The sequence below is a fragment of the Myotis daubentonii genome, chromosome 10, assembly GCF_963259705.1.
Source record: "Myotis daubentonii chromosome 10, mMyoDau2.1, whole genome shotgun sequence".
Lineage (NCBI taxonomy): Eukaryota > Metazoa > Chordata > Mammalia > Chiroptera > Vespertilionidae > Myotis > Myotis daubentonii.
The window spans coordinates 84,635,873-84,663,181 of NC_081849.1; the positions used below are offsets into that span (position 1 = coordinate 84,635,873).

The following is a 27,309-nucleotide window of genomic DNA, read 5'->3' on the forward strand; positions in this document are numbered from 1 at the left end:
CAGGGTTCGAGAGGTGCATCCGGTCAGGGCACACGCCTGGGCTGTGGGATCGATCCCCAGTGTGGGGCGTGCAGGTGGCGGCCGATCAATGACTCTCTCATCATGGATGTTTCTCTCTCCCTTCCTCTCTGACGTCCATAAAAATATATTTTAAAAAGCAACACAACTCAGCTGTAAAGCAAACCCCATCATTTCCGCTGCCCCGCCCCCTGCGTGTCGGTGACCCCGCACTCTGTCCCGTTTGCCCGGGAAGAATCCCGTCCCAGCGAGAGATTCGCAGATGAACATGGAAACGTCGCCGGGGACGCAGACAGAGTGTGGGGCGGCCTGGCGTGGGGCTGGGTTGGGTGGAGGGAGGCAAAAGGGGGGGAATGGGGGACATTGGTAACATCCTCCACAATTTAAAAAAAATTTAAAAAATAAAGCATCCTGTCCCAAGTGGATGCTCCAGAACCAGAAGGTGTGGTGAGCCAGCTCGGCCACAAGGGGGCAGTGTCTTCACGAGCACAGCCAGTCCCCTTGATGGGCCACCCTCCGGGCCTGCATACCTAACATCCCTTGTTTGCGGAGCCCCCGCTGACCGGGGAGAACAGAAACGCATGTCCCGGGGCCCAGCCGCCTGCCTGAGATGCGGAACCAGTCTTTATTATCAGTCCGTTTGGACGAGACTTTTCAAACGTGTGGCTGGTACCGCTCACAGTGCCTTCCGTGCAGACGTGTAGATGAGCAGCCCGCGGGAGTTCGGAGGGCGGATGCCTTCCCATCCAGGCACGGGCCAGCGTGGTTTCTCGCCGACGCTGGGCTCGGAGCAGCTTTCCCCCGCGCATCATGTCACCTGCGATGCGCTCCGCACGGGCGGGGCCTCTTGATTTCCGGAAAGGCCGCGGCGTGTCTTCCCCGGTGTGGGGGCACCCGGTCCGTGTGTGTCTGCAGAGCGACGAGCTCCCGGCCAGCGCCTGAGAGAGGCGCATGCCTTGGCCCATTACCCGCTCCTCTTCTCTGGCCTCGGGGATTCTAGGAGGGCCCCCCCGTCCCCAAAGCCCGTTTTCACTGAAGGGCAGGGTGTCCTTATAAAAGACACCACAGAGAGATTAGGGAATCAAAATCAAATCGTGGAGCCTGGCCGGCGTGGCTCAGTGGATGAGCATCCACCTAGGAACCAGGAGGTCACAGAGTTCGACTCCCGGGCAGGGCACAGGCCCAGTTGCAGGCTCCATCCCCAGTGTGGGGCGTGCAGGAGGCAGCCGACCCATGATTCTCTCTCACCATCGATGTTCCTATCTCTCTCTCCCTCCCCCTCCTCTCAAATCAATACAAATAGACATATTTTTAAAAGTACACCCTGTGTGGCTGGGATCTCCCCTCTGCTGGAGGCACCCCAGAAATAGACCCCAGATGACTTACAGTTTCCCAACATGTGACCCTCCTTCTGGGGTGAAGGGACCCGGGATTCCCTTTCACACCCTGGTCGCAGTGAGGCGGGGCCGTTTGCTGCCCGTGACAGGCCGGGGGTCTGTAGTTACACGCAGGAGGCTGCGTCAGCGGCGGCCTTTAGCGAGGCTCACACGGTGACGCTCCCGCCGTGAGTCCTTTGGAGGCAGCACGGAGGCCCCGCAGTCGGTGCTGAGCGGCCCCGGAGAGGATTTGGACAGTAACCACTGGGAGGACATCCCTAGGAGGTTAAAAAAAGAAAACAAGGCCCTGACCGGTGTGGCTCAGTGGGTAGAGTGTCGGCCTGCGGACTGAAGGGTCCCGGGTTCGATTCCGGTCAAGGGCATGTACCTGGGTTGCGGGCACATCCCCAGTAGGGAGTGTGCAGGAGGCGGCTGATCGATGTTTCTCTCTCATCGATGTTTCTAACTCTCTATCCCTCTCCCTTCCTCTCTGTAAAAATTCAATAAAATATATTTTTTTAAAAAAGAAAAAACGAGAACATCAGGAACAGAAAGGGAAAGGCAGGGTTCAGTATAGACTTACATGGTAGAATCTGTGGGGGTCGGGTTGGGCTCTGAGCACACGTCGTGTGCGTCCGCGGTGGTCTCCGCTGCGTGTTTGCTGTGAGCGTCCGGGTGCCACGCCGTCGCGTGGTTGTCTGGGTTTAGAGCAGATAACCTGAGCAGGTCATGGAGGCGACGCGCGTGGGCCCTGGCGCTCAGGTCTGAGCTCTGGTGGGGAGAAGGCACACAGAACTGATGGGGTGTCCGTCTGTCTCCCCGACAGGGCTCTCTGACGACGCCAAACTCCCCGTCCGTGAACTCCCGCTCCATCACGCTGGGCCCCTCGCTCTCGCTGAGCAGCATCTCGGGGGTGTCCGTCAAGTCCGACATGAAGAAGCGCCGGGCCCCGCCGCCTCCGTCCCTGCCCGGGGCGGGGCCGCCCGCGCCAGACAAGGCATCGGAGAAGGTAGGGAGGGGCGCGTGCTGTTTTTGTTGTAAAGGTGGCCAAGGTTTTTTAAAGTGTCCTGTGTCTTCCAGGGGCGTCTGAACTTTTTATATGCGTTTTCATTTTTATTTTTCTAAATATACGTTTATTGATTTCAGAGAGGAAGGGAGGGAGAGAGAGAGGAACAGCCATGGTGACAGGGATGCCACACGCTGTGACTGGGTGCGCCCGATGCCTCAGAGTCACGGCCACACGGACCTGTGTGCCTGTTGGGCAGCTCTGTGTGATGTCACCTTTGCTGGGGAGGGGGGCGGGCCTTGAGTTTGCTGAGCCCCCTTTTCTATGTTTACCTTCTGAGCCCCGTGACACCTGCGCACGGGGCTGTCCTTACCTGCAGACGGCAGCACCTGGGTCCCCAATCTTTCTGTACCCCACCCCCCCGCCAGTTAAGCATTAGGGAGACCTGGCTGGGAATATCGAACTTCCCCTTCTCTGGGGGCAGGACACTGTTGGACAGTAACTTGGAATGTGACGCTGTAAACAATGTGAGAGTTGCCCGGCCGGTGTGGCTCAGTGGTTGAGCATCGACCTTTGCACCAGGAGGTCACGGGTCCATTCCCAGTCAGGCCACGTGCCCGGGTTGTGGGGCTTGATCCCCACTGAGGGGCGTGCAGGAGGCAGACGATCAATGATTCTCTCTCATCATTGGTGTTTCTATCTCTCTCTCCCTCTCCCTTCCTCTCTGAAATCAATAAGAAAAAACACACATTTTTTAAAGTGAAAGTTTTTGTTTTCCAACGCATCCCCCTTTGGGTGGGCCGTGGCGGCCACCACACCCCAGGGTGGCCAGGGTGGCCAGGGTGGGGCGTGCTTCCGGCGGGCGCAGGAGCTGAGTTCTCCCGGCGGACAGAGCCGCCCGTGACGGGCATCCGCAGGCAGCGCCCCCGGCAGCGTGGAGACGGCGTGCGGTCTTCTCCTCACACTGCACCCCCGCTTCGGGGGCGATGCCACCACCAACAGGACCACGTGCCAGAAGCACATTATGTGGGACAGAGAAGCAAGACCTTGTCACTCTCCAAAACGTTCTTCCCAGAGACGGTGTCGTCCTCAGATTTTAAAAAAATTATATTGTTATTGACTTCAGAGCAGAAGGGAGAGGGAGAGAGAAACATCAGTGATGAGAGAGGATCATGGGTCGGCTGCCTCCTGCACGCCCCCCACTGGGGATCGAGCTGCACCCCGGGGCCTGGAGGGGAACCGGGCGCCCTCTGCAGGGTGAGGATCCTGCGTGTTTTCCATCCAGAACCCCAGGTTCTCTGCTCAGTGCTCCTGCTCCCATTCGCGGTCCCGGGAGCTCTGGGCTGAAGTCTGTGTGTTTGCCGGGAGCGCTGGGCTGAAATCTGTGTGTTTGCCGGGAGCTCTGGGCTGAAGTCCGTGCTGTTTGCGGGAGCGCTGGGCTGAAGTCTGTGTGTTTGCGGGAGCGCTGGGCTGAAGTCTGTGTGTTTGCGGGAGCTCTGGGCTGAAATCCGTGCTGTTTGCGGGAGCGCTGGGCTGAAGTCGGTGTGTTTGCGGGAGCGCTGGGCTGAAATCCGTGCTGTTTGCGGGAGCTCTGGGCTGAAGTCTGTGTGTTTGCGGGAGCGCTGGGCTGAAGTCCGTGCTGTTTGCGGGAGCGCTGGGCTGAAGTCTGTGTGTTTGCGGGAGCTCTGGGCTGAAGTCTGTGTGTTTGCGGGAGCGCTGGGCTGAAATCCGTGCTGTTTGCGGGAGCTCTGGGCTGAAGTCTGTGTGTTTGCCGGGAGCGCTGGGCTGAAATCCGTGCTGTTTGCGGGAGCGCTGGGCTGAAGTCTGTGTGTTTGCCGGGAGCGCTGGGCTGAAGTCTGTGTGTTTGCGGGAGTGCTGGGCTGAAATCCGTGCTGTTTGCGGGAGCGCTGGGCTGAAGTCTGTGTGTTTGCGGGAGCGCTGGGCTGAAATCTGTGTGTTTGCCGGGAGCTCTGGGCTGAAGTCCGTGCTGTTTGCGGGAGCTCTGGGCTGAAGTCTGTGTGTTTGCCGAGAGCCCTGGGCTGAAGTCTGTGTGTTTGCCGGGAGCGCTGGGCCGAAGTCTGTGTGTTTGGCACAGAATGAGCAGAGAACTGGCTCATGAAGACCACCTCCCTTGTGAAGCTGATGAACGAAGGGCATATGGATTCGATGGAGTCATTTGCTATGAACACATTTGTTTGTTTTGTTTTGTTTCTCCCTAAATGAAAGCTACTTATTATGGACTAATTTCTGGGAAAGAAACCCAGAATGCATTGCCGTCGCCGTTGGGGAAGAGCGTCCGTTCCCTGCCCAGGGACGCTCCTCCGGCAGCCTCATCCCCGCGGCGGCCCCCGCGCAGGGTCCCCAGGGAGAGGGCAGGCTGGCTCCCGCGGACGCGCTGGCTCATAAGAAAATGAGCGGGCTCGGGTTGTCACACTTTATTTTATTAAATATATTTTCACTGGTTTCAGAGAAGAAGAGAGAGAAACATCCATGATGAGAGAGAAGCATGGATCGGCTGCCTCCTGCAGGCCCCACACTGGGGATCGAGCCCGCGGCGTGGGCATGTGCCCTGACTGGGAATCAAACCCTGACCTCCTGGTTCCTAGGTCAGCGCTCAACCATGGAGCCACACTGGCTGGGGCCACGTCTTCACGTTTTAAAGACTTTTTCCTTATCAGCTAGAATGAAGACTCAGTATGCACTTATTCCGGCCGCACGGGCCGGGTAACGCCACCGTGTCCCGGTTCCCCTGGAACTTGTTAGCCGTGTCGTGTCCGTGTGGGTGCCGGCTCCCGCGTGTGTTCCCGTGTTTGGTCGCTAGTGCGGTCATTTCTGCAAGCTCTTTTCAGAGAGCTCCTGGTGAGAGGGACGAGTGCTGTCCTGCAAGAGAGCCCGTCGGCAGAGACCGCGGGGAACCGGGACGCCGCGCTGGTCCGGGAGGCGGCGCGTCTCTTGTGCTGGATCTTCCCCTCCTCCCAGGACCGCGGCCCTCGTGTCACTTCCGTGGACCGTCCATCTGGGAGTGACATGTTACACGCGTGAGGGCGCTGCCTGCCGGGTCACTGTTTCCACGCTGGAGCGGCATCAGAATCGCCCCAGGGCCTTGTTGGCACACATTTTCCTTGGCTCCACGCTGGGGGGTCAGGGGCCAGGGGTCAGAGGCCTGAGAATTTGTAGTTCAGCAGGTCCCCAGGTGAGCCCCACTTTGAGAACCACCCCTCCAGACCACTCGCTCCCTGCTCTGAATGCGGGCCCATCACAGGGAGAGAAGGTCTGCTCCGTGTAAAGATTTTCCAAGCTCTAGAGCAGCGGTTCTCCACCTTCTGGCCCTTTAAATGCGGTTCCTCATGCTGTGACCCAACCATAAAACTATTTTCGTTGCTACTTCATAACTGTAACGTTGCTACTGTTATGAGTCATCATGTAAATATCTGATATGCAGGATTGTCTTAGGCGCCCCTGTGAAAGGGTCGTTCGACCGCCAAAGGGGTCGCGACGCACAGGTTGAGAACTGCTGCTCTAGAGACTTTCCTCCTCAGAAAAGTCACCTGAGCCCAGCTGGCAGGGCTCAGTGGTTGAGCATCGACCTAGGAACCAGGAGGTCACGGTTCAATTCCTGGTCGGGGCACAGGCCCAGGTTGCAGGCTCCATCCCCAGGGTGGGGTGTGCAGGAGGCAGCTGGTCAATGATTCTCTCTCATCATTAATGTTTCTCTCTCTCTCCCTTCCTCTCTGAAATCAACAAAAATATGTATATATATATATGGCTAATATGCTAAGTGTCCTTCCCTCCATCTGGGTAATGACGTCACGTAGCAACGCCCGGCTTCCTCTCCCTAGCAACTAGCCTCCTTGCTGTTTCTTCATAGCCAGGTGCGAACATTTCACACTAACCAAATGTCTGTGAAGTGTTTTCCCGTGCCTCATATCATTTGATCCTCACAGAAGTCCTGGAATAGGTAGATAGGAGACTCGGTAGAATCCTATTTTCTTTTAATTGGCTGGAAAACGGATATTTAGAAAGCTTAGAAACTTGCCCCGACTGAACAGAAGGAAGAAATGGTGAACCTTGAAAGTGACTTCAGGTTTTCTCACTGCACAGAATATAGTCAGACACGGCTGCAGTTAAATATTTCACCTTTTGTTCTCCCTGCGTGATCTATAATAATAATCTGCTTCGTGTTGATATTTACTGCTGTGCTGCTGACAATTACCTGAAAGAGAAGTTGGGGTGCTTCACTGGGCTGAAAAAAGTTTAGCTACATCAGAAAGCCGGTCTAATTAAGCAAATGTATTCTATGTCTATAAAAGGCTAAGTTGACTTGCGCTTGCACGATACACATAAAGCTCTCACTGGTGCCAGTCACACGCGTGTGTTTGGATCTGTCATTGTCGATCGTGAATTTGGTGGACACTTCTGTTATAGAGAGGACACACAGCGATATTAAAATGTTTCTTCTAATTAATTTCCTTCCACTGTGCACGACTCCGTGCACCAGGCCCTAGTATTAAATAAAGTGAAGGCGCGGCCCCAGCAATGGCTCCATTCTTGCTGTGTTTTAGGCATCGTGTGAGACCTTATATATGTCATCTCACCTAAGTCCCTCTTCCCAGCGTGCTCATGACATAGGCGCTGCCCTTACCTTCCTGACACCCAGGGCAGCACCAGGCTTGCCAGGAAGAGAGGGCACGGCTGCCTGGCCCCTCCCTGCAGGCAGCTCTGGTGCCTGGTATCTGGGATCAGGGAGCCAGTGGCCAGCAGGTGGCGCTGTGCAGTCTGGGACACAGACAGGGTCCAGCCTGCACTGTGCATCCTGTGCACCTGTGCAGGAGAAGGTGTGGTGAGGCGGGCGCCAGTGCAGGTGCAGGTGGGAGCATGTGCAGGTGGGAGCATGTGCAGGCGGGAGCGTGTGCGGGTGCAGGGGGAGCACGTGCAGGTAGGAGCCTGTGCAGGTGCAGGTGGGAGTGTGTGCAGGTGCAGGCAGGTGCATATGTACAGGAGAAGGTGGGAGCGTGTGCAGGTGTAGGCGGGAGTGTGTGCAGGTGCAGGGGGAGCGTGTGCAGGTGCAGGGGGAGCGTGTGCAGGTGTAGGCGGGAGTGTGTGCAGGTGCAGGGGGAGCGTGTGCAGGTGCAGGGGGAGAGTATGCAGGTGCAGGGGGAGCGTAGGCAGGTGCACGTGTACAGGAGAAGGTGGGAGCGTGTGCAGGTGTAGGCGGGAGTGTGTGCAGGTGCAGGGGGAGCAAGTGCAGGTGCAGGCAGGAGCATGTGTTCAGGAGAAGGTGGGAGCGTGTGCAGGTGTAGGTGGGAGTGTGTGCAGGTGCCGGGGGAGCGTGTCCAGGTGGGAACCTGTGTAGGTACAGGGGGAGCGTGTGCAGGTGCAGGGGGAGCGTGTGCAGGTGCAGGGGGAGCGTGTGCAGGAGCAGGCGGGAGCGTGTGCAGGTGCAGGGGGAGCGTGTGCAGGTGGGAGCGTGTGCAGGTGGGAGAATGTGCAGGTGCCGGGGGAGCGTGTGCGGGTGCAGGGGGAGCGGGTGCAGGTGCAGGGGGAGCGTGTGCAGGTGCAGGGGGAGCATGTGCGGGTGCAGGGGGAGCGTGTGCAGGTGGGAGAATGTGCAGGTGCCGGGGGAGCGTGTGCGGGTGCAGGGGGAGCAGGTGCAGGTGCAGGGGGGGCGGGTGCGGGTGCAGGGGGGCGGGTGCGGGTGTAGCGTGTGCGGGTGCAGGGGGAGCGGGTGCGGGTGCAGGGGGAGCGGGTGCAGGGGGAGCGTGTGCGGGTGCAGGGGGAGCGGGTGCGGGTACAGGTGCAGGGGGAACGGGTGTGGGTGCGGGTGCAGGGGGAGCAGCTGCGGGTGCAGGGGGAGCGGCTGCGGGTGCAGGAGGAGCGGGTGTGGGTGCAGGGGGAGCGTGTGCGGGTGCAGGGGGAGCGTGTGCGGGTGCAGGCAGGTGCACATGTACAGGAGAAGGTGGGAGTGTGTGCAGGTGCAGGGGGAGCGTGTGCGGGTGCAGACAGGTGCACATGTACAGGAGAAGGTGGGAGCGTGTGCAGGTGGGAGAATGTGCAGGTGCCGGGGGAGCGTGTGCGGGTGCAGGGGGAGCGTGCGCGGGTGCAGGGGGAGCGTGTGCAGGTGTGTACCACCCCTGCTGCAGGGTCTGCGTGCGGAGATTCTCAAGTGGAGAGAACTTGTGCAGTGGGTGACGTCGCTCGTGTACCGTCCTTGGCAGGGAAGTCACGCGTGTGCTACGGGAGACTGGCGCTTACATTCTAGATATCTTGGAGGACAAACAGGCTCGCGGTCGGTGGCGCGTGGGAGGCCGTTCTCGTGCTACAGGCTCCCTGCGCCTCTCCGCGGCCCCGTCTGCCGGTCGGGGAGGAAACTGCAGCGGGAGCACCTGGCAGAGCCCCATGGGACCAGGCTGCTCCTCCCCTGACCTCTGTCAGGAAATGAGGCCGCCGGGGCCGGTGCCAGGAGGTGCCCGTCCTCCGGGCAGCCCTGTTCTCTGGGAGCAACTACTGAGCCGACAGCTGCTCCCATCGGGCCGGTGCGGAAGGTCCATCCACTCGGCAGGTCGGACCCCGGGGCTCAGCCTCGGGCAGCGGGAGCCCGGCCCTCACTGCGGGCACGGCCACTCCCTGCGCACCGCTGCCGGGCGCTCGGCGGGGGCTGCCTGTTTGGAGCTGCCTCCTGCGTGTTTCGGCTCCGCCCACTGCCCACACACCTGCTCACCTGCCCCACAGTTGCTCCCGGACTGCCCGGGTCTTGGCAGAGGCGCAGGGCAAACCCAGCGACGAGCTGCGTGCGTGGTTTTGGACCCCGCCGAGCTGCCTTTGCGTCCGAGTTGTAAACAATACGGGTGTCACTTCACCTTCAAATGTTCCAGATTGGCCCTGCCAGTGTGGCTCAGCGGATAGAGCATCGTCTGCAGACTGCAGAGTCCTGGGTTCGATTCCGGTCAAGGGCACATGCCTCAGTTGCAGGCTAGATCCCCGGCCCTGGTTGGGGCGCGTGTGGGAGGCAACTAATTGATGTGTCTCTCTCACATCGATGTTTCTCTCTGTCTCTCCCCCTCCCTTCCACTCTCTAAAAATCAATGGAAAAATATAAAAATATCTCAAGTGAGGATTAACAACAACAAAAAAGAAAGTCTGCCTGCTTAGGCAATAAACAAAACGCGGGGTGGGGGTGGGGGGTGGCGAGTCACAGATTTGCATGAATTCCTTTTGCCACCAACAGCCAAGAACAGGTCTTATTTACGTCCCAAAATATGCAAAAGCAAAGGGGAGACTCCCCGGGGAGCAGCGCTAAGGCTGCAGGAAGGGGAGGGCCCAGGAGGTCTGGGAAGCGACTTCCTTCGCCAACACCAACTGGCTTGACGGCTCCACGTGGAGCCTGTGAAAACATCCCGGGCCCAGGAACCCCTCGGGTGCAGATAACGGGGTGGCCCCGGGCGATGCTGGGGGCACAGGAAATGGCCTGTGTTCCTCGTTTCCCACCCACCGTTTGTGCTGGAGCGCCGCTCCCCCCCCCCGCCCCCCCCCCCCACACACACACTTGCAGTCGGAGCAGCGTGTGTTTGAGGATTAGCTGCCTCTTATTTCTCGCGTCCTTCCGGTGCCTGACCTTTACGAGGCCCTCGGATAAACTCGGAATGAAATCCCGCTCGCCGCCTCCCTGCGCCTGGGACTCCATGAGCGGGCTGCGCTGTGCAAACATCCCCGGCTCGTCGCCGCCGGGCGGCCTCTGCCCTTTCGGTCTCGCCCGCTGGTCACGTCTGCGCACTGCTCACTGCAAAGGGCACCTCGGAGAGGGGGTGTCGTCTACCTTTCCCTTTGCTTCCTCACAGCCAGGGATTTTCATGATTCTTTCCAATCCCCTCGGTCATCAACCGTCAGGAAAAGAGAGTTTAAGAACAGCAGTGGAGCCCAGCGGCCTGGCTCAGGGTTGAATGTTGACGTAGTAACCAGGAGGTCACGGTTCGATTCCCGGTCAGGGCACAGGCCCGGGTTGCGGGCTCGATCCCCAGTGGGGGGCGTGCAGCAGGCGGCCGATCCATGATTCTCTCTCATCATTGATGTTTCTCTCTCTCTCTCTCCCTCTCCCTTCCTCTCTCAAATCAATAAACATATTTTTAAATAAAAAATAAAGTTTGAAGGCGATGGGTGTTACTCGGTGCTTCGGCCGCGGGCACCACCGGGCAGCGCTCGCACAGCCTCTGGAGGGGCAGTTTTCCTTGGCCGCTGACGGAGGGCGAGGGGCCCTTTCTCATCGCTGTGCTGAGACGTCACCCCACTTCTGGCTTTGTCAGGCGTCCCCGTAAGAGATGGGCACAGCCCCGAGCGCAGAGGGGTCTTGGGGGGCGTCTGTGAGCTTCCCTGGCCACCCCAAGGCCCCTCCCGGGGACACGGCAGCCTGCACTGCCCTCCCGGGGACACCGTGTCCCACAAGCTGGCTCCCCCCATGGGCACCCCCAGCTCCGTGCCGGCCAGAGCCGCCCTGACACTGAGTGTCCTTTGTGCCCCCAGATGTCCCTGGGCTCCCAGATGGACCTGCAGAGGAAGAAGAGGCGGGCGCCGGCGCCCCCGCCGCCCAGCCCCCTGGTGCCCCTGCGCACGGAGGACCGCGAGGAGAACAGGAAGAGCGCGATGGGTGAGTGAGCCCGCTGCGCGCCGGCTGTGCCCGCACCTGTGCACCCGCATCCCGGGGCCCTAACCCACGGCCGCCCCCTCGCGCGGCCCTAACACGGGACATGAGCGCTAACGTGAGGATGCTGGGAAATAAACAGTCTGGAGTGGACGTGTGTGTGTGCAAGCTAACAGGCATGTGTGCAAGCTAACAGGCGTGTGTGCAAGCTAACAGGCGTGTGTGCAAGCAAACAGGCGTGTGTGTAAGCTAACAGGCGTGTGTGTAAGCTAACAGGCGTGTGTGCCGTGCGGAAGGCGGGATGGTGGGCAGGCCAAGGATAGCTGAGGACTCGGTGACAGTGGGCAGCGACCCGTGTTCTGAGGAAGGAGGGCGTGTTCTCAGGGTGACGTGCAGGCCGGGTGCTGAGAAATCGTATCTCTGGTGACAGCAGTTCAGTCGTACACCTTGCGTGACACTGTCCCCACGGACACACCTTTTCCACAGGCAGCAAAGAGCCTGATAGTTGAGGAAGCAGAGCCCAGAGGAAGGGGGTGAATCAGAGCCCTGTGAGGTCACGCACCTGCCCCGCGCGTGACGGGGCGTGGGAGAGCGGCGGGGTCCCTGCACGGCGGGGGTGCGTTTATTCCCGCGCCGCCCGGGTTGACATTCCCTCTGTGGGGAGCGGAGTGGGCGGGGGCGGGTGCCCGGCGCCCCGGCTGCAGGTGCAGGGAGCCCCGAGAGGCTGTCAGGTGGCCCCCCGATGCCGCCTCGCCCCCCGGTCACCCGCACAATTTGCCTTTGACCGCGGGGAACGGGCTCCCGGCACAAGTGGCCATTGTCCGCGTGCGAGGCGGGCGCGGGCGCCTTGGCGGGGTGTCAGCGCCCCTGAATGCCCCTCTGTGCGAGGCTGGGCCTGCCGCGCCTGGGAATCGCGCGCCGAAGGAGCAGTGGCCTGTATTTCATGTCCGTTCATCCTCTTTCCCAAAGGGAACTACTGTCCGATTTAAAGAGAACATGCTCAGTAGCTCATAAAAGAAACCTCCAGCCTCCCACCCTGCCCCCCACCCCCCCACGCTGCCTTTTCCTGAAGGGACGGCAACCTCGACTTAGTTATTTTACATAAACTTTCATTGGTTTCAGAGAGGAAGGGAGAGGGAGAGAAGAAAATCGGTGATGAGAGAGAATCATTGACTGGCTGCCTCCTGCACGCCCCACACTGGGGATGGAGCCTGCAACCCAGGCCTGTGCCCCGACCGGGAATCAAACCCTGACCTCCTGGTTCATAGGTTGACGCTCAACCCCTGAGCCACGCCGCCCGGGCTCGAGAATGGGCACCTTCGATGGGGGCAGTGATGGGTAGATACGGGCAAGTCCATTTCCTCACGTCTAAAGAGCTGTAACCGGGAGCAGGCCAGATAGGCTTGTCTCTTGATAAAGAAATGATGCTCCGTATTTTCACCAACAATTGGATCAGGAGCATTAAGAGTCTAAACCAGCCGTGGGCAAACTACAGCCCGCGGGCCGGATTCGGCCCGTTTGAAATGAATAAAACTAAAAAAAAAAAAGACCGTACCCTTTTCTGTAATGATGTTTACTTTGAATTTACATTAGTTCACACAAACACTCCACCATGCTTTTGTTCCGGCCCTCCGGTCCAGTTTAAGAACCCATTGTGGCCCTTGAGTCAGAAAGCTTGCCCACCCCTGGTCTAAACTCTAGAGCGTGAGGAAAGCATTTTTGAGGACGTGATGAAGCGGGACTTGTGACAGGAGGCATCCACACCGTGTGTGAGGCTAAGTCGTTGGCTTAGAAACTGTCATGACCAGGAGAGAGCCATTCTCGTGAGACGTGTGAGTGGCTCCCGATGGATAAGCAGCGAAAGGGGGCTGTGGTGATGCTCCGAGAGGCGGCCCTTCGCAGCGGGGCCCGGCATGGCTGCCGGTGGCGCAGGTGGCAGAGACGGTGGCTGAGAGCAGGGTGGGGGTGTGGAGAGGCCGCAGCAGTGCACTGAGCCACCTGTGAGCCAGGAACACGCTCAGGAATAAAACAAGGTGCTCTGACCTGGACGGCGATGTCAGGGGCTTTAGGAATGGTTTCAAGCCCAGCGTTTAAAAGGTAGCCACGCTGCTGGAGACCGGTTACCCCTGGGCAGGACCCTTCATACTGGGCCGCGGGGGGTGCCCAGGCCCGTGCAGTGTCCGAGCCGGAGTGAGGGCATGTAGTGCCGACTGAGGTTAAACTCGGGCCAGGGTGTGGTTATACTTGGTACCGGGTGTGGTTGCCTTTGGTTCTAGATGGAGTTGCTTTGGTGCTGAGTGAGGTTGGATTCCGTTCTGGTGCTGAGTGAGGTTGGATTCCGTTCTGGGTGTGATTGGGTTTGGTGCTGAGTGAGACTGGATTTGCTGAGGGTGTAGTTGAATATGATGAGGGGAGTGGTTCGATATGGTAAGGGTGAGGTTGGATTTGGTGAGGGGTGTGGTTGGATATGGTGAGGGGAGTTCCAGTTAGATATAATGAGGGGAGTGGTTGGATTTGGTGAGGGGTGTGGTTGGATATGGTGAGGGGAGTTCCAGTTAGATATAATGAGGGGAGTGGTTGGATTTGGTGAGGGGTGTGGTTGGATTTGGGGTGTGGTTGGATTTGGTAAGGGGTGAGGTTGGATTTGGTGAGGGGTGAGGTTGGATTTGGTGAGGGGTGTGGTTGGATTCGGTAAGGGGTGTGATTGGATTTGGTGAGGGGTGAGGTTGTATTTGGTGAGGGGTGTGGTTGGATTTGGTGAGGGATGAGGTTGGATTTGGTGAGGGATGAGGTTGGATTTGGTGAGGGGTGTGAGGGGTGTGGTTGGATTTGGTGAGGGGTGTGGTTGGATTTGTTAAGGGATGAGGTTGGATTTGGTGAGGGGTGTGATTGGATTTGGTAAGGGATGAGGTTGGATTTGGTGAGGGGTGAGGTTGGATTTGGTGAGGGGTGTGGTTGGATTTGGTGAGGGGTGTGGTTGGATTTGGTGAGGGGTGAGGTTGGATTTGGTGAGGGGTGTGGTTGGATTTGGTGAGGGGTGAGGTTGGATTTGGTGAGGGGTGTGGTTGGATTTGGTGAGGGGTGAGGTTGGATTTGGTGAGGGGTGTGGTTGGATTTGGTGAGGGGTGTGGTTGGATTTGTTAAGGGGTGAGGTTGGATTTGGTGAGGGGTGTGGTTGGATTTGGTGAGGGGTGAGGTTGGATTTGTTAAGGGATGAGGTTGGATTTGGTGAGGGGTGTGGTTGGATTTGGTGAGGGGTGTGGTTGGATTTGGTGAGGGGTGAGGTTGTATTTGGTGAGGGGTGAGGTTGGATTTGGTGAGGGGTGTGGTTGGATTTGGTGAGGGGTGAGGTTGGATTTGGTGAGGGGTGTGGTTGTATTTGGTGAGGGGTGAGGTTGGATTTGGTGAGGGGTGTGGTTGGATTTGGTGAGGGGTGAGGTTGTATTTGGTGAGGGGTGAGGTTGGATTTGGTGAGGGGTGTGGTTGGATTTGGTGAGGGGTGTGGTTGGATTTGGTGAGGGGTGAGGTTGGATTTGGTGAGGGGTGAGGTTGTATTTGGTGAGGGGTGAGGTTGGATTTGGTGAGGGGTGTGGTTGGATTTGGTGAGGGGTGAGGTTGGATTTGGTGAGGGGTGTGGTTGGATTTGGTGAGGGGAGTGGTGGCACAGCGCCCCCTGTTGGCAGGCGGGGAGCCTCTGCCTTGACCTCTGAATAACCCTCCTTGATCCCATGTAGGTGGTGGACGGCAGGTGCCACAAAAGCCTCCGAGAGGCACGCCTCGGGGGCCTCCCCAGTTAGTGCTGCCCCCGCCCCCACCCTACCCTCCTCCCGACACGGACGTGGCCGAGCCCCTCGGCTCCCCCGGGGAAGGCGCTGCTCCGGAGGCCGCGGACCCGCGACCCACACGTACGTGCCCCCGTGCCCGTGCCCTGACCGCCCCTCTCTGGTGCCTGGTGTCGCTGCCTCCACGCCTCCCGCTCCTCCTGGTGTCTGTGCCTCTCCTCTCCTCCCTTCCCAGCGCTCCAGGCGGTGCGTCCCGCGCCAGCGAGGGCCGTGTGCGCGCCCAGAGAGCGGTTTGACCCATTGGTCGCTCAGGTTGTGGTCAGGCTTCGGCCGGCGTGGTGCCGTGTGGGTGGGGACAGCTAGTGCTCCTCGAATTAGAACCAGCCTCAGACTGGCAGCCATCGCAGCCCCAGCGCCGCCAGCACAGCCCTGCAGCTGGGAGCGCCCTCGGCCAAGGGACAGGGGCCGTGGTCAGCTCTCGGAGGGCCAGGGCATCCGCACCCGGGCCCGGGGCCCCTGTCCTGGCGCTCTGCGGAAAGGGAGACCGAGGCTCCGGGAGGAGGGGTGTGGGGTGGAGTCCAGCCGCGCAGAGCGGAGGCTCCGTGGGCGTCTGCCTCGTCCCAGCCCGAGAGGCCAAGCTCTGCGTGGAGCAGCCGCCACCAGGGCAGTTGTCACGCAGGCCCAGCCTCCGCTGCGTCCCAGTCGCTGCCTCGCAGACCCGAGGCGCTGCCCACCTCCAGGTGTGAGGGGCGCCCACGCGGTGCTGGAGGAGGGGGCCTCTTGCTTTTTTTCTTAATATGTTCTTGTTGATCTCAGAGAGGAAGGGAGAGGGAGAGAGAGATGGAAACATCCACGATGAGAGAGAATCATGGATCGGCTGCCTCCTGCAGGCCCCACACTGGGGATGGAGCCCACAACCCGGGCCTGTGCCCTGCCCGGGAATGGAACCCTGACCTCCTGGTTCCTAGGTCGGCGCTCAGTCCCTGAGCCACGCCGGCCGGGGAGGGTCTGGTTTCCTGACCATCTTGGTGGCTGAGTGGGTTGGTGCGGTTCTGTCTGGCTGTCACTCTTCGGAGCCTGGCATCTCGTTTGCAAGCACTGCCCTGCGGTCGGAAGCACAGCTGGCTCTCTCGCGGAGTGAGCTCGCAGGAGACAGGATGCACCGTTCGCTCGCGCGTGGGAGCCGCGTGGCCGGAGGTCAGGGCGCGCGCTCCGCCGTCACCGGGCAGCACTGAGCTCCTGGGCCCGATCTGCCTGCGGCGTTGCCTGCTTCCTGGAGGCCGTGGCCGGGCCGCGGTGGCGTCCGAGTTGGCAGGCACGTGTGCACGGTGGGAGGAGGGGGACCAAGCCCCGTGACCGCTCAGAGCCGTGGTGCGGAGGTCGCCGTGAGCGGGCCTTTGGTGGCGTGTTTGAGCGTGATTGTGGGACAGTGGGACAGTGGTCCCCGGCTCCTTGCTCTGTAGCCTTGTCGTTTCGTATTAATAAGCTTTCACATTAACCTCCGACACGTGGCCGCGTACACAGCAGCCGCGTGGGCACGTCTGAACCCAGGTACTTGCACCGGTTTCTCTTCCTCACGACTTCCTGACCAGCTTGCTTCCTGCCTGCATTTGATTTTACTTGAACCTTCGCTGTGAAGTCAGGAGCATGGAGCCCGTCCTGCTGACTGCATTGACGTGTTTGTTTTCAAGATCCGCAGCACGGGTTGGTTGCGTCAGGCTACTAACCAGGCACGTTAGGCTACTAGCCAGTCCTCAGTTACTTCTCCCACGAGGAGGCCCCGGGGGTTAAAGCCAGCGCACACAGAGCCATGCACAGCACCCCCATTCGCTCTGGGCTTTAAATTAAACCGGCCCTGGACTGTCAGGTTACACCCGACCCCTCGTCCTGCACCAGCCTCAAGCTGCCCGTCTTCTCGTGGCTGCCCATTCCGAGGGTCGTTGCAAGATGGGGCTCGTTTGTTTGTTTTTCAGCCTCACCCAAGGATATTTTTTCATTGACTTTACAGAGAGTGGAAGAGAGGGGGAAAGACAGAGAGAAACATCGATGTGAGAGAGACACATCGATGGGTTGCCTCCTGCATGAGCCCCAACCAGGGCTCAGGCCAGGGAGGAGCCTGCAACCAAGGTACGTGCCCTTGACCGAAATCGAACCCGGGACCCTTTGGTCTGTAGGCCGATGCTCTATTCTCTGAGCCACACCGGCCAGGGTGGTTTTAGAGGGAGCACGGGGCGTTGTCTCCTGTTCTGGGAGGCACGTTGCATTCAGGCAGACGGGTGACAACCAGAAGGCCGCTGGCTGATTGTTTTCCGTGTGTGAGCAGCCGTCTTCTCCGAGGAACCCAGAGAAACCCTGAACTAAGGCAACCAGAGGAGAGAATCCAACTCTCCATCTCCAGCCAGGAGACACGGCTTTGCGTTGGCTCCTGTGAGATTAATAATAACAATTCACACCCGGCAGCCTGGCCCACACAGCCTGGGAGTGCCTGGGCTCAGCTGGGGGTCCCCGGGAGGATGAGGCTCCCCAAGGCTCTCTCCGTGAGCACCCGCACTGGCGAGGGCACAGGGACCGGCCGGTGCCCTCCAGGTGGCACCCGTCTTTAAGGTCGCCTGCCGTCCTCTAAAATCTGAACCAGATTAAACCCTGGGCCTGTTTCCAAGCCAAGGGGTCCAGCCCGAAGCTGCTCACAGTCCAATGCGGGGCGTCCCGTTGGTCCCGGCCCCGTGGAGCCCGAGGTGGTGGCCGCCGCGCCAGCCCAGGAGAGCGCTGGGCCCGTCCTGTGCCTAGTCACCGCTTCCTGCCCGTCCCTGCGAGGGAGCCGGCCGCACAGCTGCCCGCTGCCCCTGGGAAGGGCTCCGGCCGCCCAGCAGGAAGGGACGGGGCCCACGGGCTCGTACAGGGAGAGATGGAAGGAGGTGGCGACGGTGGGAGCAGAGGCTGCCCCTCCTCGGACGCACCTTCGAGAGCCTGGCACTGAGCTCTCAGCTCTGAGCAGCCGGGGCCCGGGACCGGGACAGATGGCTGGGTTTTCGAGGATTTGACAAGCCTGTTATACTTAGCAAATCACGACCATTATTAAAAAGTAAGTTATGTAAGCTTGCGATTAAATAAACAGTATTAAAAACAAAGGTGGCAGCCCTAGCCAGTTAGGCTCAGTGGATAGAGCATCGGCCTGCGGACCAAAGGGTCCTGGGTTCGATTCCGGTTAAGGGCACGTACCTCGGTTGCAGGCTCCTCCCCACCCAGGGCCCTGGTTGGGGCGTGTGCAGGAGGCAACCCATTGATGTGTCTCTCTCACATCGATGTGTCTCTCTGTCTTTCCCTCTCTCTTCCACTCTCTCTAAAAATCAATGGAAAAATACCCTCCGGGGAGGATTAAAACATAATTTTAAAAATAACAAAAAAACAAAGATAACAAACACTGGAAACGCGCCTCGTCCGATCTTGTCACCGCCTTTCCCTGTGTCTGTGCTCCCGGCCTGAGTTCCGTGTGTTGAGTCCACACGATTCGGCCAGCCCCACCGTCAGCCCCTGGCGCTGGCGCTGGCAGCTGGGGACCGACAGGAGGGAGCGTTTACACCATGGAAAGTGGCCACGGGGACAGCCCGCGGCTGCTGCCTCTGCCAGCAAGGACTTGAGGGTTCCCTCTCGAGGGCAGATACTTCTGTCCGACGGCCTGAAGGAGGAGGGCGGCGCGGCTGTGCCTGCCGGTCCCGGCCCTCTAGCCCCTCCGCAGACGCGGCCGGAGGAGAGACGCCGGGGCCAGGGCGATGGGCGCGGCGGGGCTCTGTGCGCGCGGGAGGCCCGGGGCCGAGGCTGCATGCGGAGGGCGGGGTGCCCGGGCGCGCTCACACTCTGCCCTTTGTCCCCACAGTTTACTGCTGTGCGTCATTCCCTAGTCACGCCAAGCGCTTCTGACGCCGCCGCCGGAGCCGCCCCTGCCTCCACCTCCGCTGTCCTGCCCGACTCGCCGTCCCCCCGGAACAGGGCCCTGGGGCTCGGGGCGCACTTCCTTTAGGACTTACACGCATCGCAACAGGCTTTGTTTCCCAGGCCCCCTGGCTCCTGGGAGGCGGCAAAGGCCTTTATGTGTCAATCCTCGGCCGGCGGTGTCGGCCTGTCCGAATGTCCCCGTCGCGGGTCCTGCACCTGCTCCTGTGAGAGCCTGGCTTTACTTTACTTCCTGCTCGTTCGTCCCTCTCTTGTTCGCTCTTCGTTGCAGAACATCTCCCCGTTTTCCTTGAAACTGGATTGTGCCCGTACAGCGGCCGGCGAGGCCATGTGGGTAGAAACGTTCTGTCCACCTGGTGAAACAGCACCTCACCGGGGGCCAGAAATAGCTGTGGGACCCCAACTCGCGGCCGGTACCCGTGTGTCCCAGACACGCAGGGCCCAGTGTCTCTGGGGGTGTCCGGGGCTTTCCCATGAGCCTCTGCCACTACACAGGTCGTTCCCGCAAAGAACAGAGAGGAAAGAGAGGTCCCTCCTCCGTTCACTGCGCACCCAGCCGCGTGTCCCCCCCGCGGAGGGCTTGCTGGGGGCGGCCAGTGCCGGCGTCGGGGCGTCAGCGCGAACAGCGCGCGGCCGGCCTGGGTTTACCCCCGGGGCTCCCCCTGGCAAGGAAGACACCACGGCCCCATCTGACAGATGCCAGCCTGGGGGCTTGTACCAGGGTGATGAGGCCCCCGGTGTGGCCGCCACGGCCAGGGCAGGTGTGCTGCCCTGCCCTCTCGGCCCGAGAACCCCGTCCCCAGGGAGAGGGCGACCCTCGGCCCCCAAGGAGCAGGGCAGCGGGGAGTCTCCCTGTTGCGCCTCCGGCCGAGGATGGACGACGTGCTGGCTCAGACTCACTTCTGTCTCTGTGCAGAGGTCACTGGGACGGGAGACGCTGCCGTGTTTCTCTCCAATGTAAATGTCTGTATCATCTTAATCCTCACCCAGGATGTTTTCCCGTTGATCTTCAGAGCGAGTGGGAGAGAGAGGGAAAGACAGGGAAACATCAATGTGAGAGGAACACACTGATTGGTTGCCTCCGGCACGAGCCCCAACCAAGGCCCGGGATGGAGAGGAGCCTGCAACCGAGGCTCGTGCCTTTGACCGGAATCGAACCCGGGACCCTTCCGTCCGCAGGCCAGCGCTCTATCCACTGAGCCACACCGGCCAGGCCCAGTATATACGTGTGTGTGTGTGTGTGTGCGTGTGTATTTTTAATGTTACTGCTCAAAGTAAGAAAAAGCATTGGTGTTTTCTCACGCCTGTGACTGTTGCCTGGTGATTGCGGTGAAAACGTTAGCGATGACGATGGTGGGAATTCCCGCGGCGGACACCGAATTAACAACAAAGACGTGTAGGCTAGGACTTGCAGAGCTAGAGCTGCATATAACCAACCTAGTGCCCTGCTGGTAGAAGAAAAAAACACACATCCAGGAACTTAGAGAAATGACAAGGACACAGAGCCAGGGAGAGCGGGCCTGTCTGTCTTCTGCATCGAAATAAAGACCTTTCGTCTGCTGAGTAGGGTCCCTCGCCCTCCAGTCACGAAGGGGGAGTCTGAACAAGGGGCGGTGATGAGTCCCTCACGTTGGGGAAGGTGCTGGGTTTGTGACCCTGGCATTGAATGTGGAAGGCGCTCGTGTGTAATCACAGCAGCAAGCGTTGGCGCGGGTGGCCGGTAGGCGAGGGACGAGGGCAGGACGCGGGCTGCAGCTAAGTCAGGAGGGCGGCGCGGTACTGCTCCCAGCGATTGGCTAGGAGGCAGAAGGTGTCCTGCAGGAACACGTGGAACTGGGGGTGAGGGTGGGAGCCAGCTCGCAGCAGGGCGTCAGGCCCGGGCCCGGGCCCTGGCCCATGCGCTGTGGCCGTGGGCGAGACGTGGTTGGGACCCCCCTGGGGTCTCTGTCCCCCGGGTGGGGTGATGCAGGCTGCGTGACACGCTGGGGGTCACACACGCCGAGACACTGTGCTCACCGGGGTTCGAGCCCTCGGGGACCTGACGGGCTCAGTGACGCTTCGTTTTTGCTCAAAGCCCTTGCGTCTCAGATGTTCTCATTCCCGGCTCCGCCTGGAACCCAGCTCCGTGTGGGTCATTTATCCCCTGATAAGCCGACACGAGAACGGTCCCTTCTCCGTCACGGTACAGGACCAGCAAGGCCCGAGCCAGCAAGGTGTGGCTCAGTGGATAGAGCGTCGGCCTGTGGACCAGAGGGCCCCGGGTTCGATTCCAGTCAAAGGCACGCACCTCGGTTGCAGGCCCCTCCCTGCCCCTGGTCCGGGTCAGGGCACGAGCAGGAGGCAACTAATCGATGTGTGTCTCTCACATCGATGTTCCTCTCTGTCTCTCCCTCGGCCACTTCCTCTAAAATCAATGGGCAGATATCCTCGGGTGAGGACTCACAACAACAAAAGAGCTCACTGGAAGGACACAGATGTGAGGTGGTCCCCGTTTTCTGAGCAGCGAGACCCAAATCCAGCCGCCCGGTGTCTGGGCGGGACCCGGGAGCTCACAGCGGGGCCAAGGCCCAAGGGACGTTAACGCCGCATTACCTTTCAGCTACGATCGGTCGGGTCTGCCTTCTCCCCCTGAGCCCGTGGGCAGGGACAACGGAGGAGCCTGCCGTGGGGAAAGGTGTGCGTCTCAGGTCACAGGGCCGTGGCCCTTTCACGTGGCGATCCTGGCGTTATTTAGTGCACACGAGCGCTCCCCGTCCACACGTGACGGGGTCTGGCCACGTCTAGTGCCGCCTGCTCACCGGTGTGGTCTCATCCCCGGGGGCGCGTTCGCACGTCACACCTGTGTTTGCGACGCTGTCCGCTGCTGTGGATTTGGGTCCAAGGCAGGATACTGCTGTGCACAGCGCTCCTACCTCGTGTCACCTGATCCCAGACGTTAGCCCATTTGCAGCCGCACGTTTTTCATCGCAAAACACACTTCCCCCGGTCGGGTAGGCTTGCGTCTTACGAACGCAGGGGAGGCGGAGAGCCCGTCACCGGAATAGTGGGGCGGCTCGAAGCAGCACAACCAGCTTCAGTGGTCTGGGATTCATCCACCCCAGGGCCCTTCCTCTCCTCTCCACTCTCAATAGTCTGTGTGTCCCTATGTGTGCGTGCACATGTGTGATCCTGTGTGCGAGCACATGTGCCCCTCTCTGTGATTACACAGACATGTATATGTGCATATGTGTGGTCCTCTGTGTCCACATGTGTGTGCACCTGTGCGTGCATGTGCGGGTATATGCACTCCTGTGTACATGTGTGGTCTGGGTGTTCACACGTGTGTGGTCCTATGAGTGCTTGCACATGTGTGTGTGTATCTGTGTACACATGTGTATGAGTGTGTGTGTTAACCTCCTTCATCACCCAACAAACACACATGGAGCAGGAGGGAAACAGAATAGGTAGCTGCGTGCGGTTGCCATGGTGAAGTGACAACAAGCAAACTTCAAGGCTCCAGTGAGGACGCAGGTCCGGGCTTCACCGGGAGGCTCGGCGTCACCCGTGCTCTCAGTCCCGGCTCCGTCCCTCACCACAGCGACACCTGCCCGGGGCGCTGAGGTTCAACGTGTCCTCACTTCCTCCTGTTCATTCTGCCTCCACACGCTCTCTACCACCTCCTCCTCCTTCCTAAGAAAACTGTGGGCGTTTGTAGCTGGGAGGGCGCAGCGGAAAAGGCAGAGGGTGTACCCCACGCAAGCAGCTGAGAGCGGGACAGAGCTGCGTGGGGACCAGTGCTGTCCCTGCTCAGTCCGTCCACCAGGGGGCGCCCTGAGCATCCACCAGGGACCAGCGTCCTGAGAAGGGAAGGCGCTCCTGGCTGCTGCCCCAGGCCCTCTCCCCACGGAGGGGGGCGGCCGGGCCACACGGTGGGGGCTGTGCCCTGAGGGCTGGCTCTGCCCACTCTGACTGCAGAGCTGCCTCCAGGCAGAGGGAAAGGCCAGGGGCCTGTGTGCCCAGACCTCCAACCTGGCCCCTGACCGCAGGGTGAGACGGGACCGCTGGACACGCGCGGTGCCAGCCAGTGAGGCTCTTGGCACATCGGGCCTTTAACCCTCACCGTTTGTTGGGTGGGACGGCGAGCCTCCCACGTGGGCCGGTCTCAGGACCAGCTCAGTGAGCCCTGCCTGGGGCGGCTCGGCATAGAGCGTTGGCCGCAGACCGGAGCGTCTGGGTTCGGTTCCCAGTCAAGGGCACACACCTGGGTTGCAGACCCTCCCAGCCAGTCGGGCATGTGTGCAGGAGGCCACTGACCAATGTGTGTCTCATCGATGTCTCTCTCTCTTTCTCTACCCCGTCCCTTCCACTCTCTCTAAAATTCAGTGGGAAAAAAATAAATTCTTGGGTGAGGCTTAACCAGAAACACACAGGTGCTGCCCACCGGTGGGTGCCAGGCGCCGGCGGAGCAGAGTCGGGGGCGGGGGGGAAGGGACGGAGCGGGCAGAGGGCCCCGTGCCGACAGGGTCAGGACCAGCTCGGGGTCTGCACGCGCCCGGCACAGGTGAGCCGAGCGGGCCCTGAAGATGTCCGCCTGAGGCCAGCCCAGGAGCCACCGCACCTCACGTCCTCGACCTGGAGCAGGCGGCCTCCCCGCCCCCCCGCCCCCCCCACGCCAGCACTCCGAACCCCGGGACCCGCGCAGTCCAGCGCTCAGCGCTCAGCATCCGGAGGTGAGGCCAGGGGCAGATGGGGTGAGCGGACCCGAGGGCCTGGGCTTCGGTTCCGGCCTCAGGCCAGCGGAGGCCCCCACGCTCGGCCCAGCCTCAATGTGGCCGGTTGTTTTTTTGTTTTTGTTTTTTAAGCATTTTATTCTCTAAAGAGTTTTCACTGTTCATTTGCTTAGTAAGCACTTTTTATTTAAAAAAAAATATATGTATATTTTTAGTTGACTTCAGAGTGGGAGAGAGAGAAACATCCATGATGAGAGAGAATCATGGACAGGCTGCCTCCTGCACGCCCCCCACTGGGGATCGAGCCCACAACCCGGGCCTGTGCCCGACCGGGAATGGAACCGTGAGCTCCTGGCTCCTAGGTGGACGCCCAACCCCTGGGTTCTCCCGCCAGGCCGGGCTTTAGGGCAGATCTGTGGTGTGTGAGCTGCACTTGCGGTAAGAACCCAGTATTTACTGCGTGCGCGCGCGCGAGAGAGAGAGAGAGAGAGAGAGAGAGAGAGAGAGAGAGAGAGAGAGAGAGGGAGAGAGAGAGGAGAGAGAAACAACATATAAAAGTCCCTGCTTCAGAGCCTACAGACTGCGGACCCTGAACCCCAGGCCCTGGGCCTGCCCTGAGATTGCCCAGTTTGGGGCGAGGCGGTGCCGGGGACAGTGGCACCTGCCGCAGACTGGTAGCAGGTCAGGACGGCAGCCGCCTCCGTGGGTCCCAGCGCGGTCCCCGGGGTCCTCAGAGCTCGGCCACCTCGTGAGGATGCGAGTCTTTCTCTTACAGATGAGGAAGCCCAGGCTGGAGGGGGGCCTCGCTCGAGGCCACGGGGAACCGGCCCCTGGTTGACGTTGGTGCAGAAGGAAGGTGGGAGGAAAACCGGAGTATAGAGGGCATCCCTAACCGGCACAGGGCAAGTGTCTGGGCTGCTTCACGTGTTTAAGAAATTTCAGCCCGACCCGGTGTGGCTCGGTGATTAGAGTGTCGGACTACGGACGGAAGGGTCCCTGGTTCGATTCCGGTCAAGGTCATGTGTCTTGGTTACAGGCTCGGTCCCATGCAGGAGGCAGCCAATCCATGTGTCTCTCACATCGATGTTTCTCTCTGTCTCCCTCCCTCCCTTCCACTCTCTCTAGAAATCAATGGGAAAATGTCCTCAGGGGAAGATTAAAAAAAAAAAAAAAGGAAAGGAAAGAAATTTTACATTTGTCCTAAAAGCCTCCAAAACAGCGGTTCTCAACCTGTGGGTCACAACCCCTTTGGGGGTCGAACGACCCTTTCACAGGGGTCACCTAAGACCATTGGAAAACACATATATAATTACATATTGTTTTGGTGATTAATCACTATGCTTTAATGATGTTCAATTTGTCACAATGAAAATCTATCCTGCATATCAGATATTTACATGACGATTCATAACAGCAGCAACATTACAGTGATGAAGTAGCAACGAAAATAATTCTAAGGTTGGGGGCAGCACAACATGAGGAACTGCATTAAAGGGTCGCGGCGTTAGGAAGGTTGAGAACCGCTGATCTAAAACAATAAAGACTAGAGGGGAAAGCAACCAAACGTAAACTGCGACTCCTCTTTCCGGTGTGTTCCTGGCCTTCTCAGAGAGAGAGAGAGGAGAGGACTCAACCCTTGATCCTAAAACTCACAAGACTCCCCCCAGGAAGTCTCGGATGGCGCCGGGGTGGTTGGGGCGTCTCTAACCCAGAGGGACGGAGGGGACGGCCATCGATAGGGATGGAGGGCAGAGTGGGCGCTGGCTCCTGAGGGGGTGGGTGCCGCCGAGCCCCTGAGCAGATGCTGGAAACTGAGGCCGGGGCCAGGGCCTCGCCTGCGAGGCTGTTTCGGGTGCCGGTGGGCTTGGCTCAGGCGAGTTCTTTCTGGCCAAGAACACGGAGCTATTGGGCCCGTGAGTGTGAGTCAGATGGGCGGTTGGCTGAGACGGTGAGTTGCCTGGCTGTGCCGTCTGTGGACCTGGGACCGGGCTGGGACAGTTCTGTACTCGGTTCCGAAAGCGGCGGCCGACACTGGCCGCCCTGTGGTTCCTGCAGCCGCACGATGGTTTCCACGGCGGCCACGCGGCGAGGAGGGCTCCGGGCGGCCTCATCCTGTGCCCGCACGGGAATTCTGTCCTGGGCCTGGCACAGTGGCCTTGGCCGTGGCTTTGCTGCGGCAGTTGGGGGTGGGGTGGGGTGGGGTGGGGGGGGGGGGGTGTATTTTCAAAGAGCACAGCACATGAGTATCCTTGTCACTTAGCTTTCTTCCGCTCACTTTTGATGGCGTTACTTTCCGTGACTTCTAAAATCGTTTGGAACTAAGACCTATAATATATATATTATTGATTTCAGAGAGGAAAGGAGAGGGAGAAGGAGACACATCAGTGATGACAGTGAATCATGGATTGGCTGCCTCCTGCACGCCCCCTACGGGGGATTGAGCCCACAACCCCAGCATGTGCCCTGATCAGGAATCGAACCCTGACCTCAGTGGTTCAATGCTCAACCACTGAGCCACGCCAGCCGGGCTAGTATTGTATCTTTTCATAAATATTATAGCTATGTTTTATATGTTAGATCTTCACCCTCTGTGCTGGTCCATCCGTCTCACACATCAGACATTGATACAAGTAATCAGCGAGGCAGGAACTCACACCGGCTCCCATGCCCCTCCCTCCCGTCCTCCCCGTGTCCCTGCCGCCCCTGCAGATGGCACCCGTGGGTCTGCTCCCAGGGCACGTGTCCCTCCGATTCCTATGTGCCTGCCCTCAGTCCCTCAGGTGAGCGCCCCCAGCACCTGCCCCCCAGCACCCGCCCCCCCCAGCACCCGTCCCCCCAGCACCTGCCCCCAGCACCCGCCCCCCCAGCACCCGTCCCCCCAGCACCTGCCCCCCCCAGCACCCACTCCTCCCAGCACCAGCTCCCCAGGCATCCACCCCCCCAGCACCAGCTCCCCCAGGCACCCACTCCCCCCAGCATCCACCCTCCAGCACCCACTCCCCCCAGCACCCGCTCCCCCAGGCACCCACTCCCCCCGGCACCCGCTCCCCCCGGCACCCACTCCCCTAGGCACCCACTCCCAGCAGCATCCACCCCCCCAGCACCCACCCCCCAGCACCCACTCCCCCCAGCATCTCCCCCCCAGCACCCGTCCCCCCAGCACCCGTTCCTCCAGCACCCACTCCCCCCAGCACCCATCCCCCCAGCACCAGCTCCCGGTCCCTGGCACTGGTGCCAGGTGGGCCCTCACTGAGCGCCTGTCCTGTGGGCTCAAGGCTGGCGTCCTGCAGCCCTGGGGGAGGTTACCCGCGAGAAACGAGAACTGGCTGGGGGGGCCTCTGATCCCCCCGATCCTTGTGCGTGTGACATGGCTGAGCCCGTGCACACTGACTATAGAGCTCACACCACGCGGGCTGGGGGCCACTGTCTGGGACAAGCCGAGACGGAGGGTCCAGACCCGCCCGCCCCCACCCCAGGCTCTGCGGGTTGGGGTCCAGGTCCCTGTGACCCACAGCCTGGATGGGCGTTCACACTCCCTGGAAGGAAACACGCCCCTCTCAGCCCCAGGGACAGGGAGGCCGGGCGCGGGGTCCTGGGCGGCGGGCGGCGTCTCAGGCCCAGTCGGGCTGCGCGGCTGGAGCGGCCCTGCGTCCCTTCCCTCCGAGGCCTGGCAGCTGCCCGCGGCCTCCTCCGAAGAGGTGGGCGATTCATGCTCAGCCGCCCGACTCCCGCTAATGAAGAGTCTCCAACAAAAGCCAGGAAGGAAGCAGAGAAAGGGCCCATTGTGGCGGCTCGCGCTGGGACGCCCTGCCTCGCGCACTCGGAACAGCCCTCC

The 27,309-nt window shown here is 60.3% G+C and overlaps 1 protein-coding gene across 7 annotated transcripts in view; it reads left to right on the forward strand.

Moving 5' to 3' along the window:
* Positions 1-27,309, forward strand: part of COBL (cordon-bleu WH2 repeat protein) — a 99,028-nt gene that overhangs the window by 57,334 nt on the left and 14,385 nt on the right. For 3 of the 7 annotated variants that reach the window (XM_059655914.1, XM_059655915.1, XM_059655917.1), the window contains 3 exons: positions 2,221-2,403; positions 10,915-11,038; positions 14,767-14,937. In XM_059655914.1, coding sequence (XP_059511897.1) covers positions 2,221-2,403; positions 10,915-11,038; positions 14,767-14,937 — 478 coding nt within the window. Of the gene's footprint in view, positions 1-2,220; positions 2,404-10,914; positions 11,039-14,766; positions 14,938-18,688; positions 20,596-27,309 lie in introns of those variants that run through there. The other 4 variants (XM_059655918.1, XM_059655920.1, XM_059655921.1 and 1 more) reach the window with 3 other exon arrangements.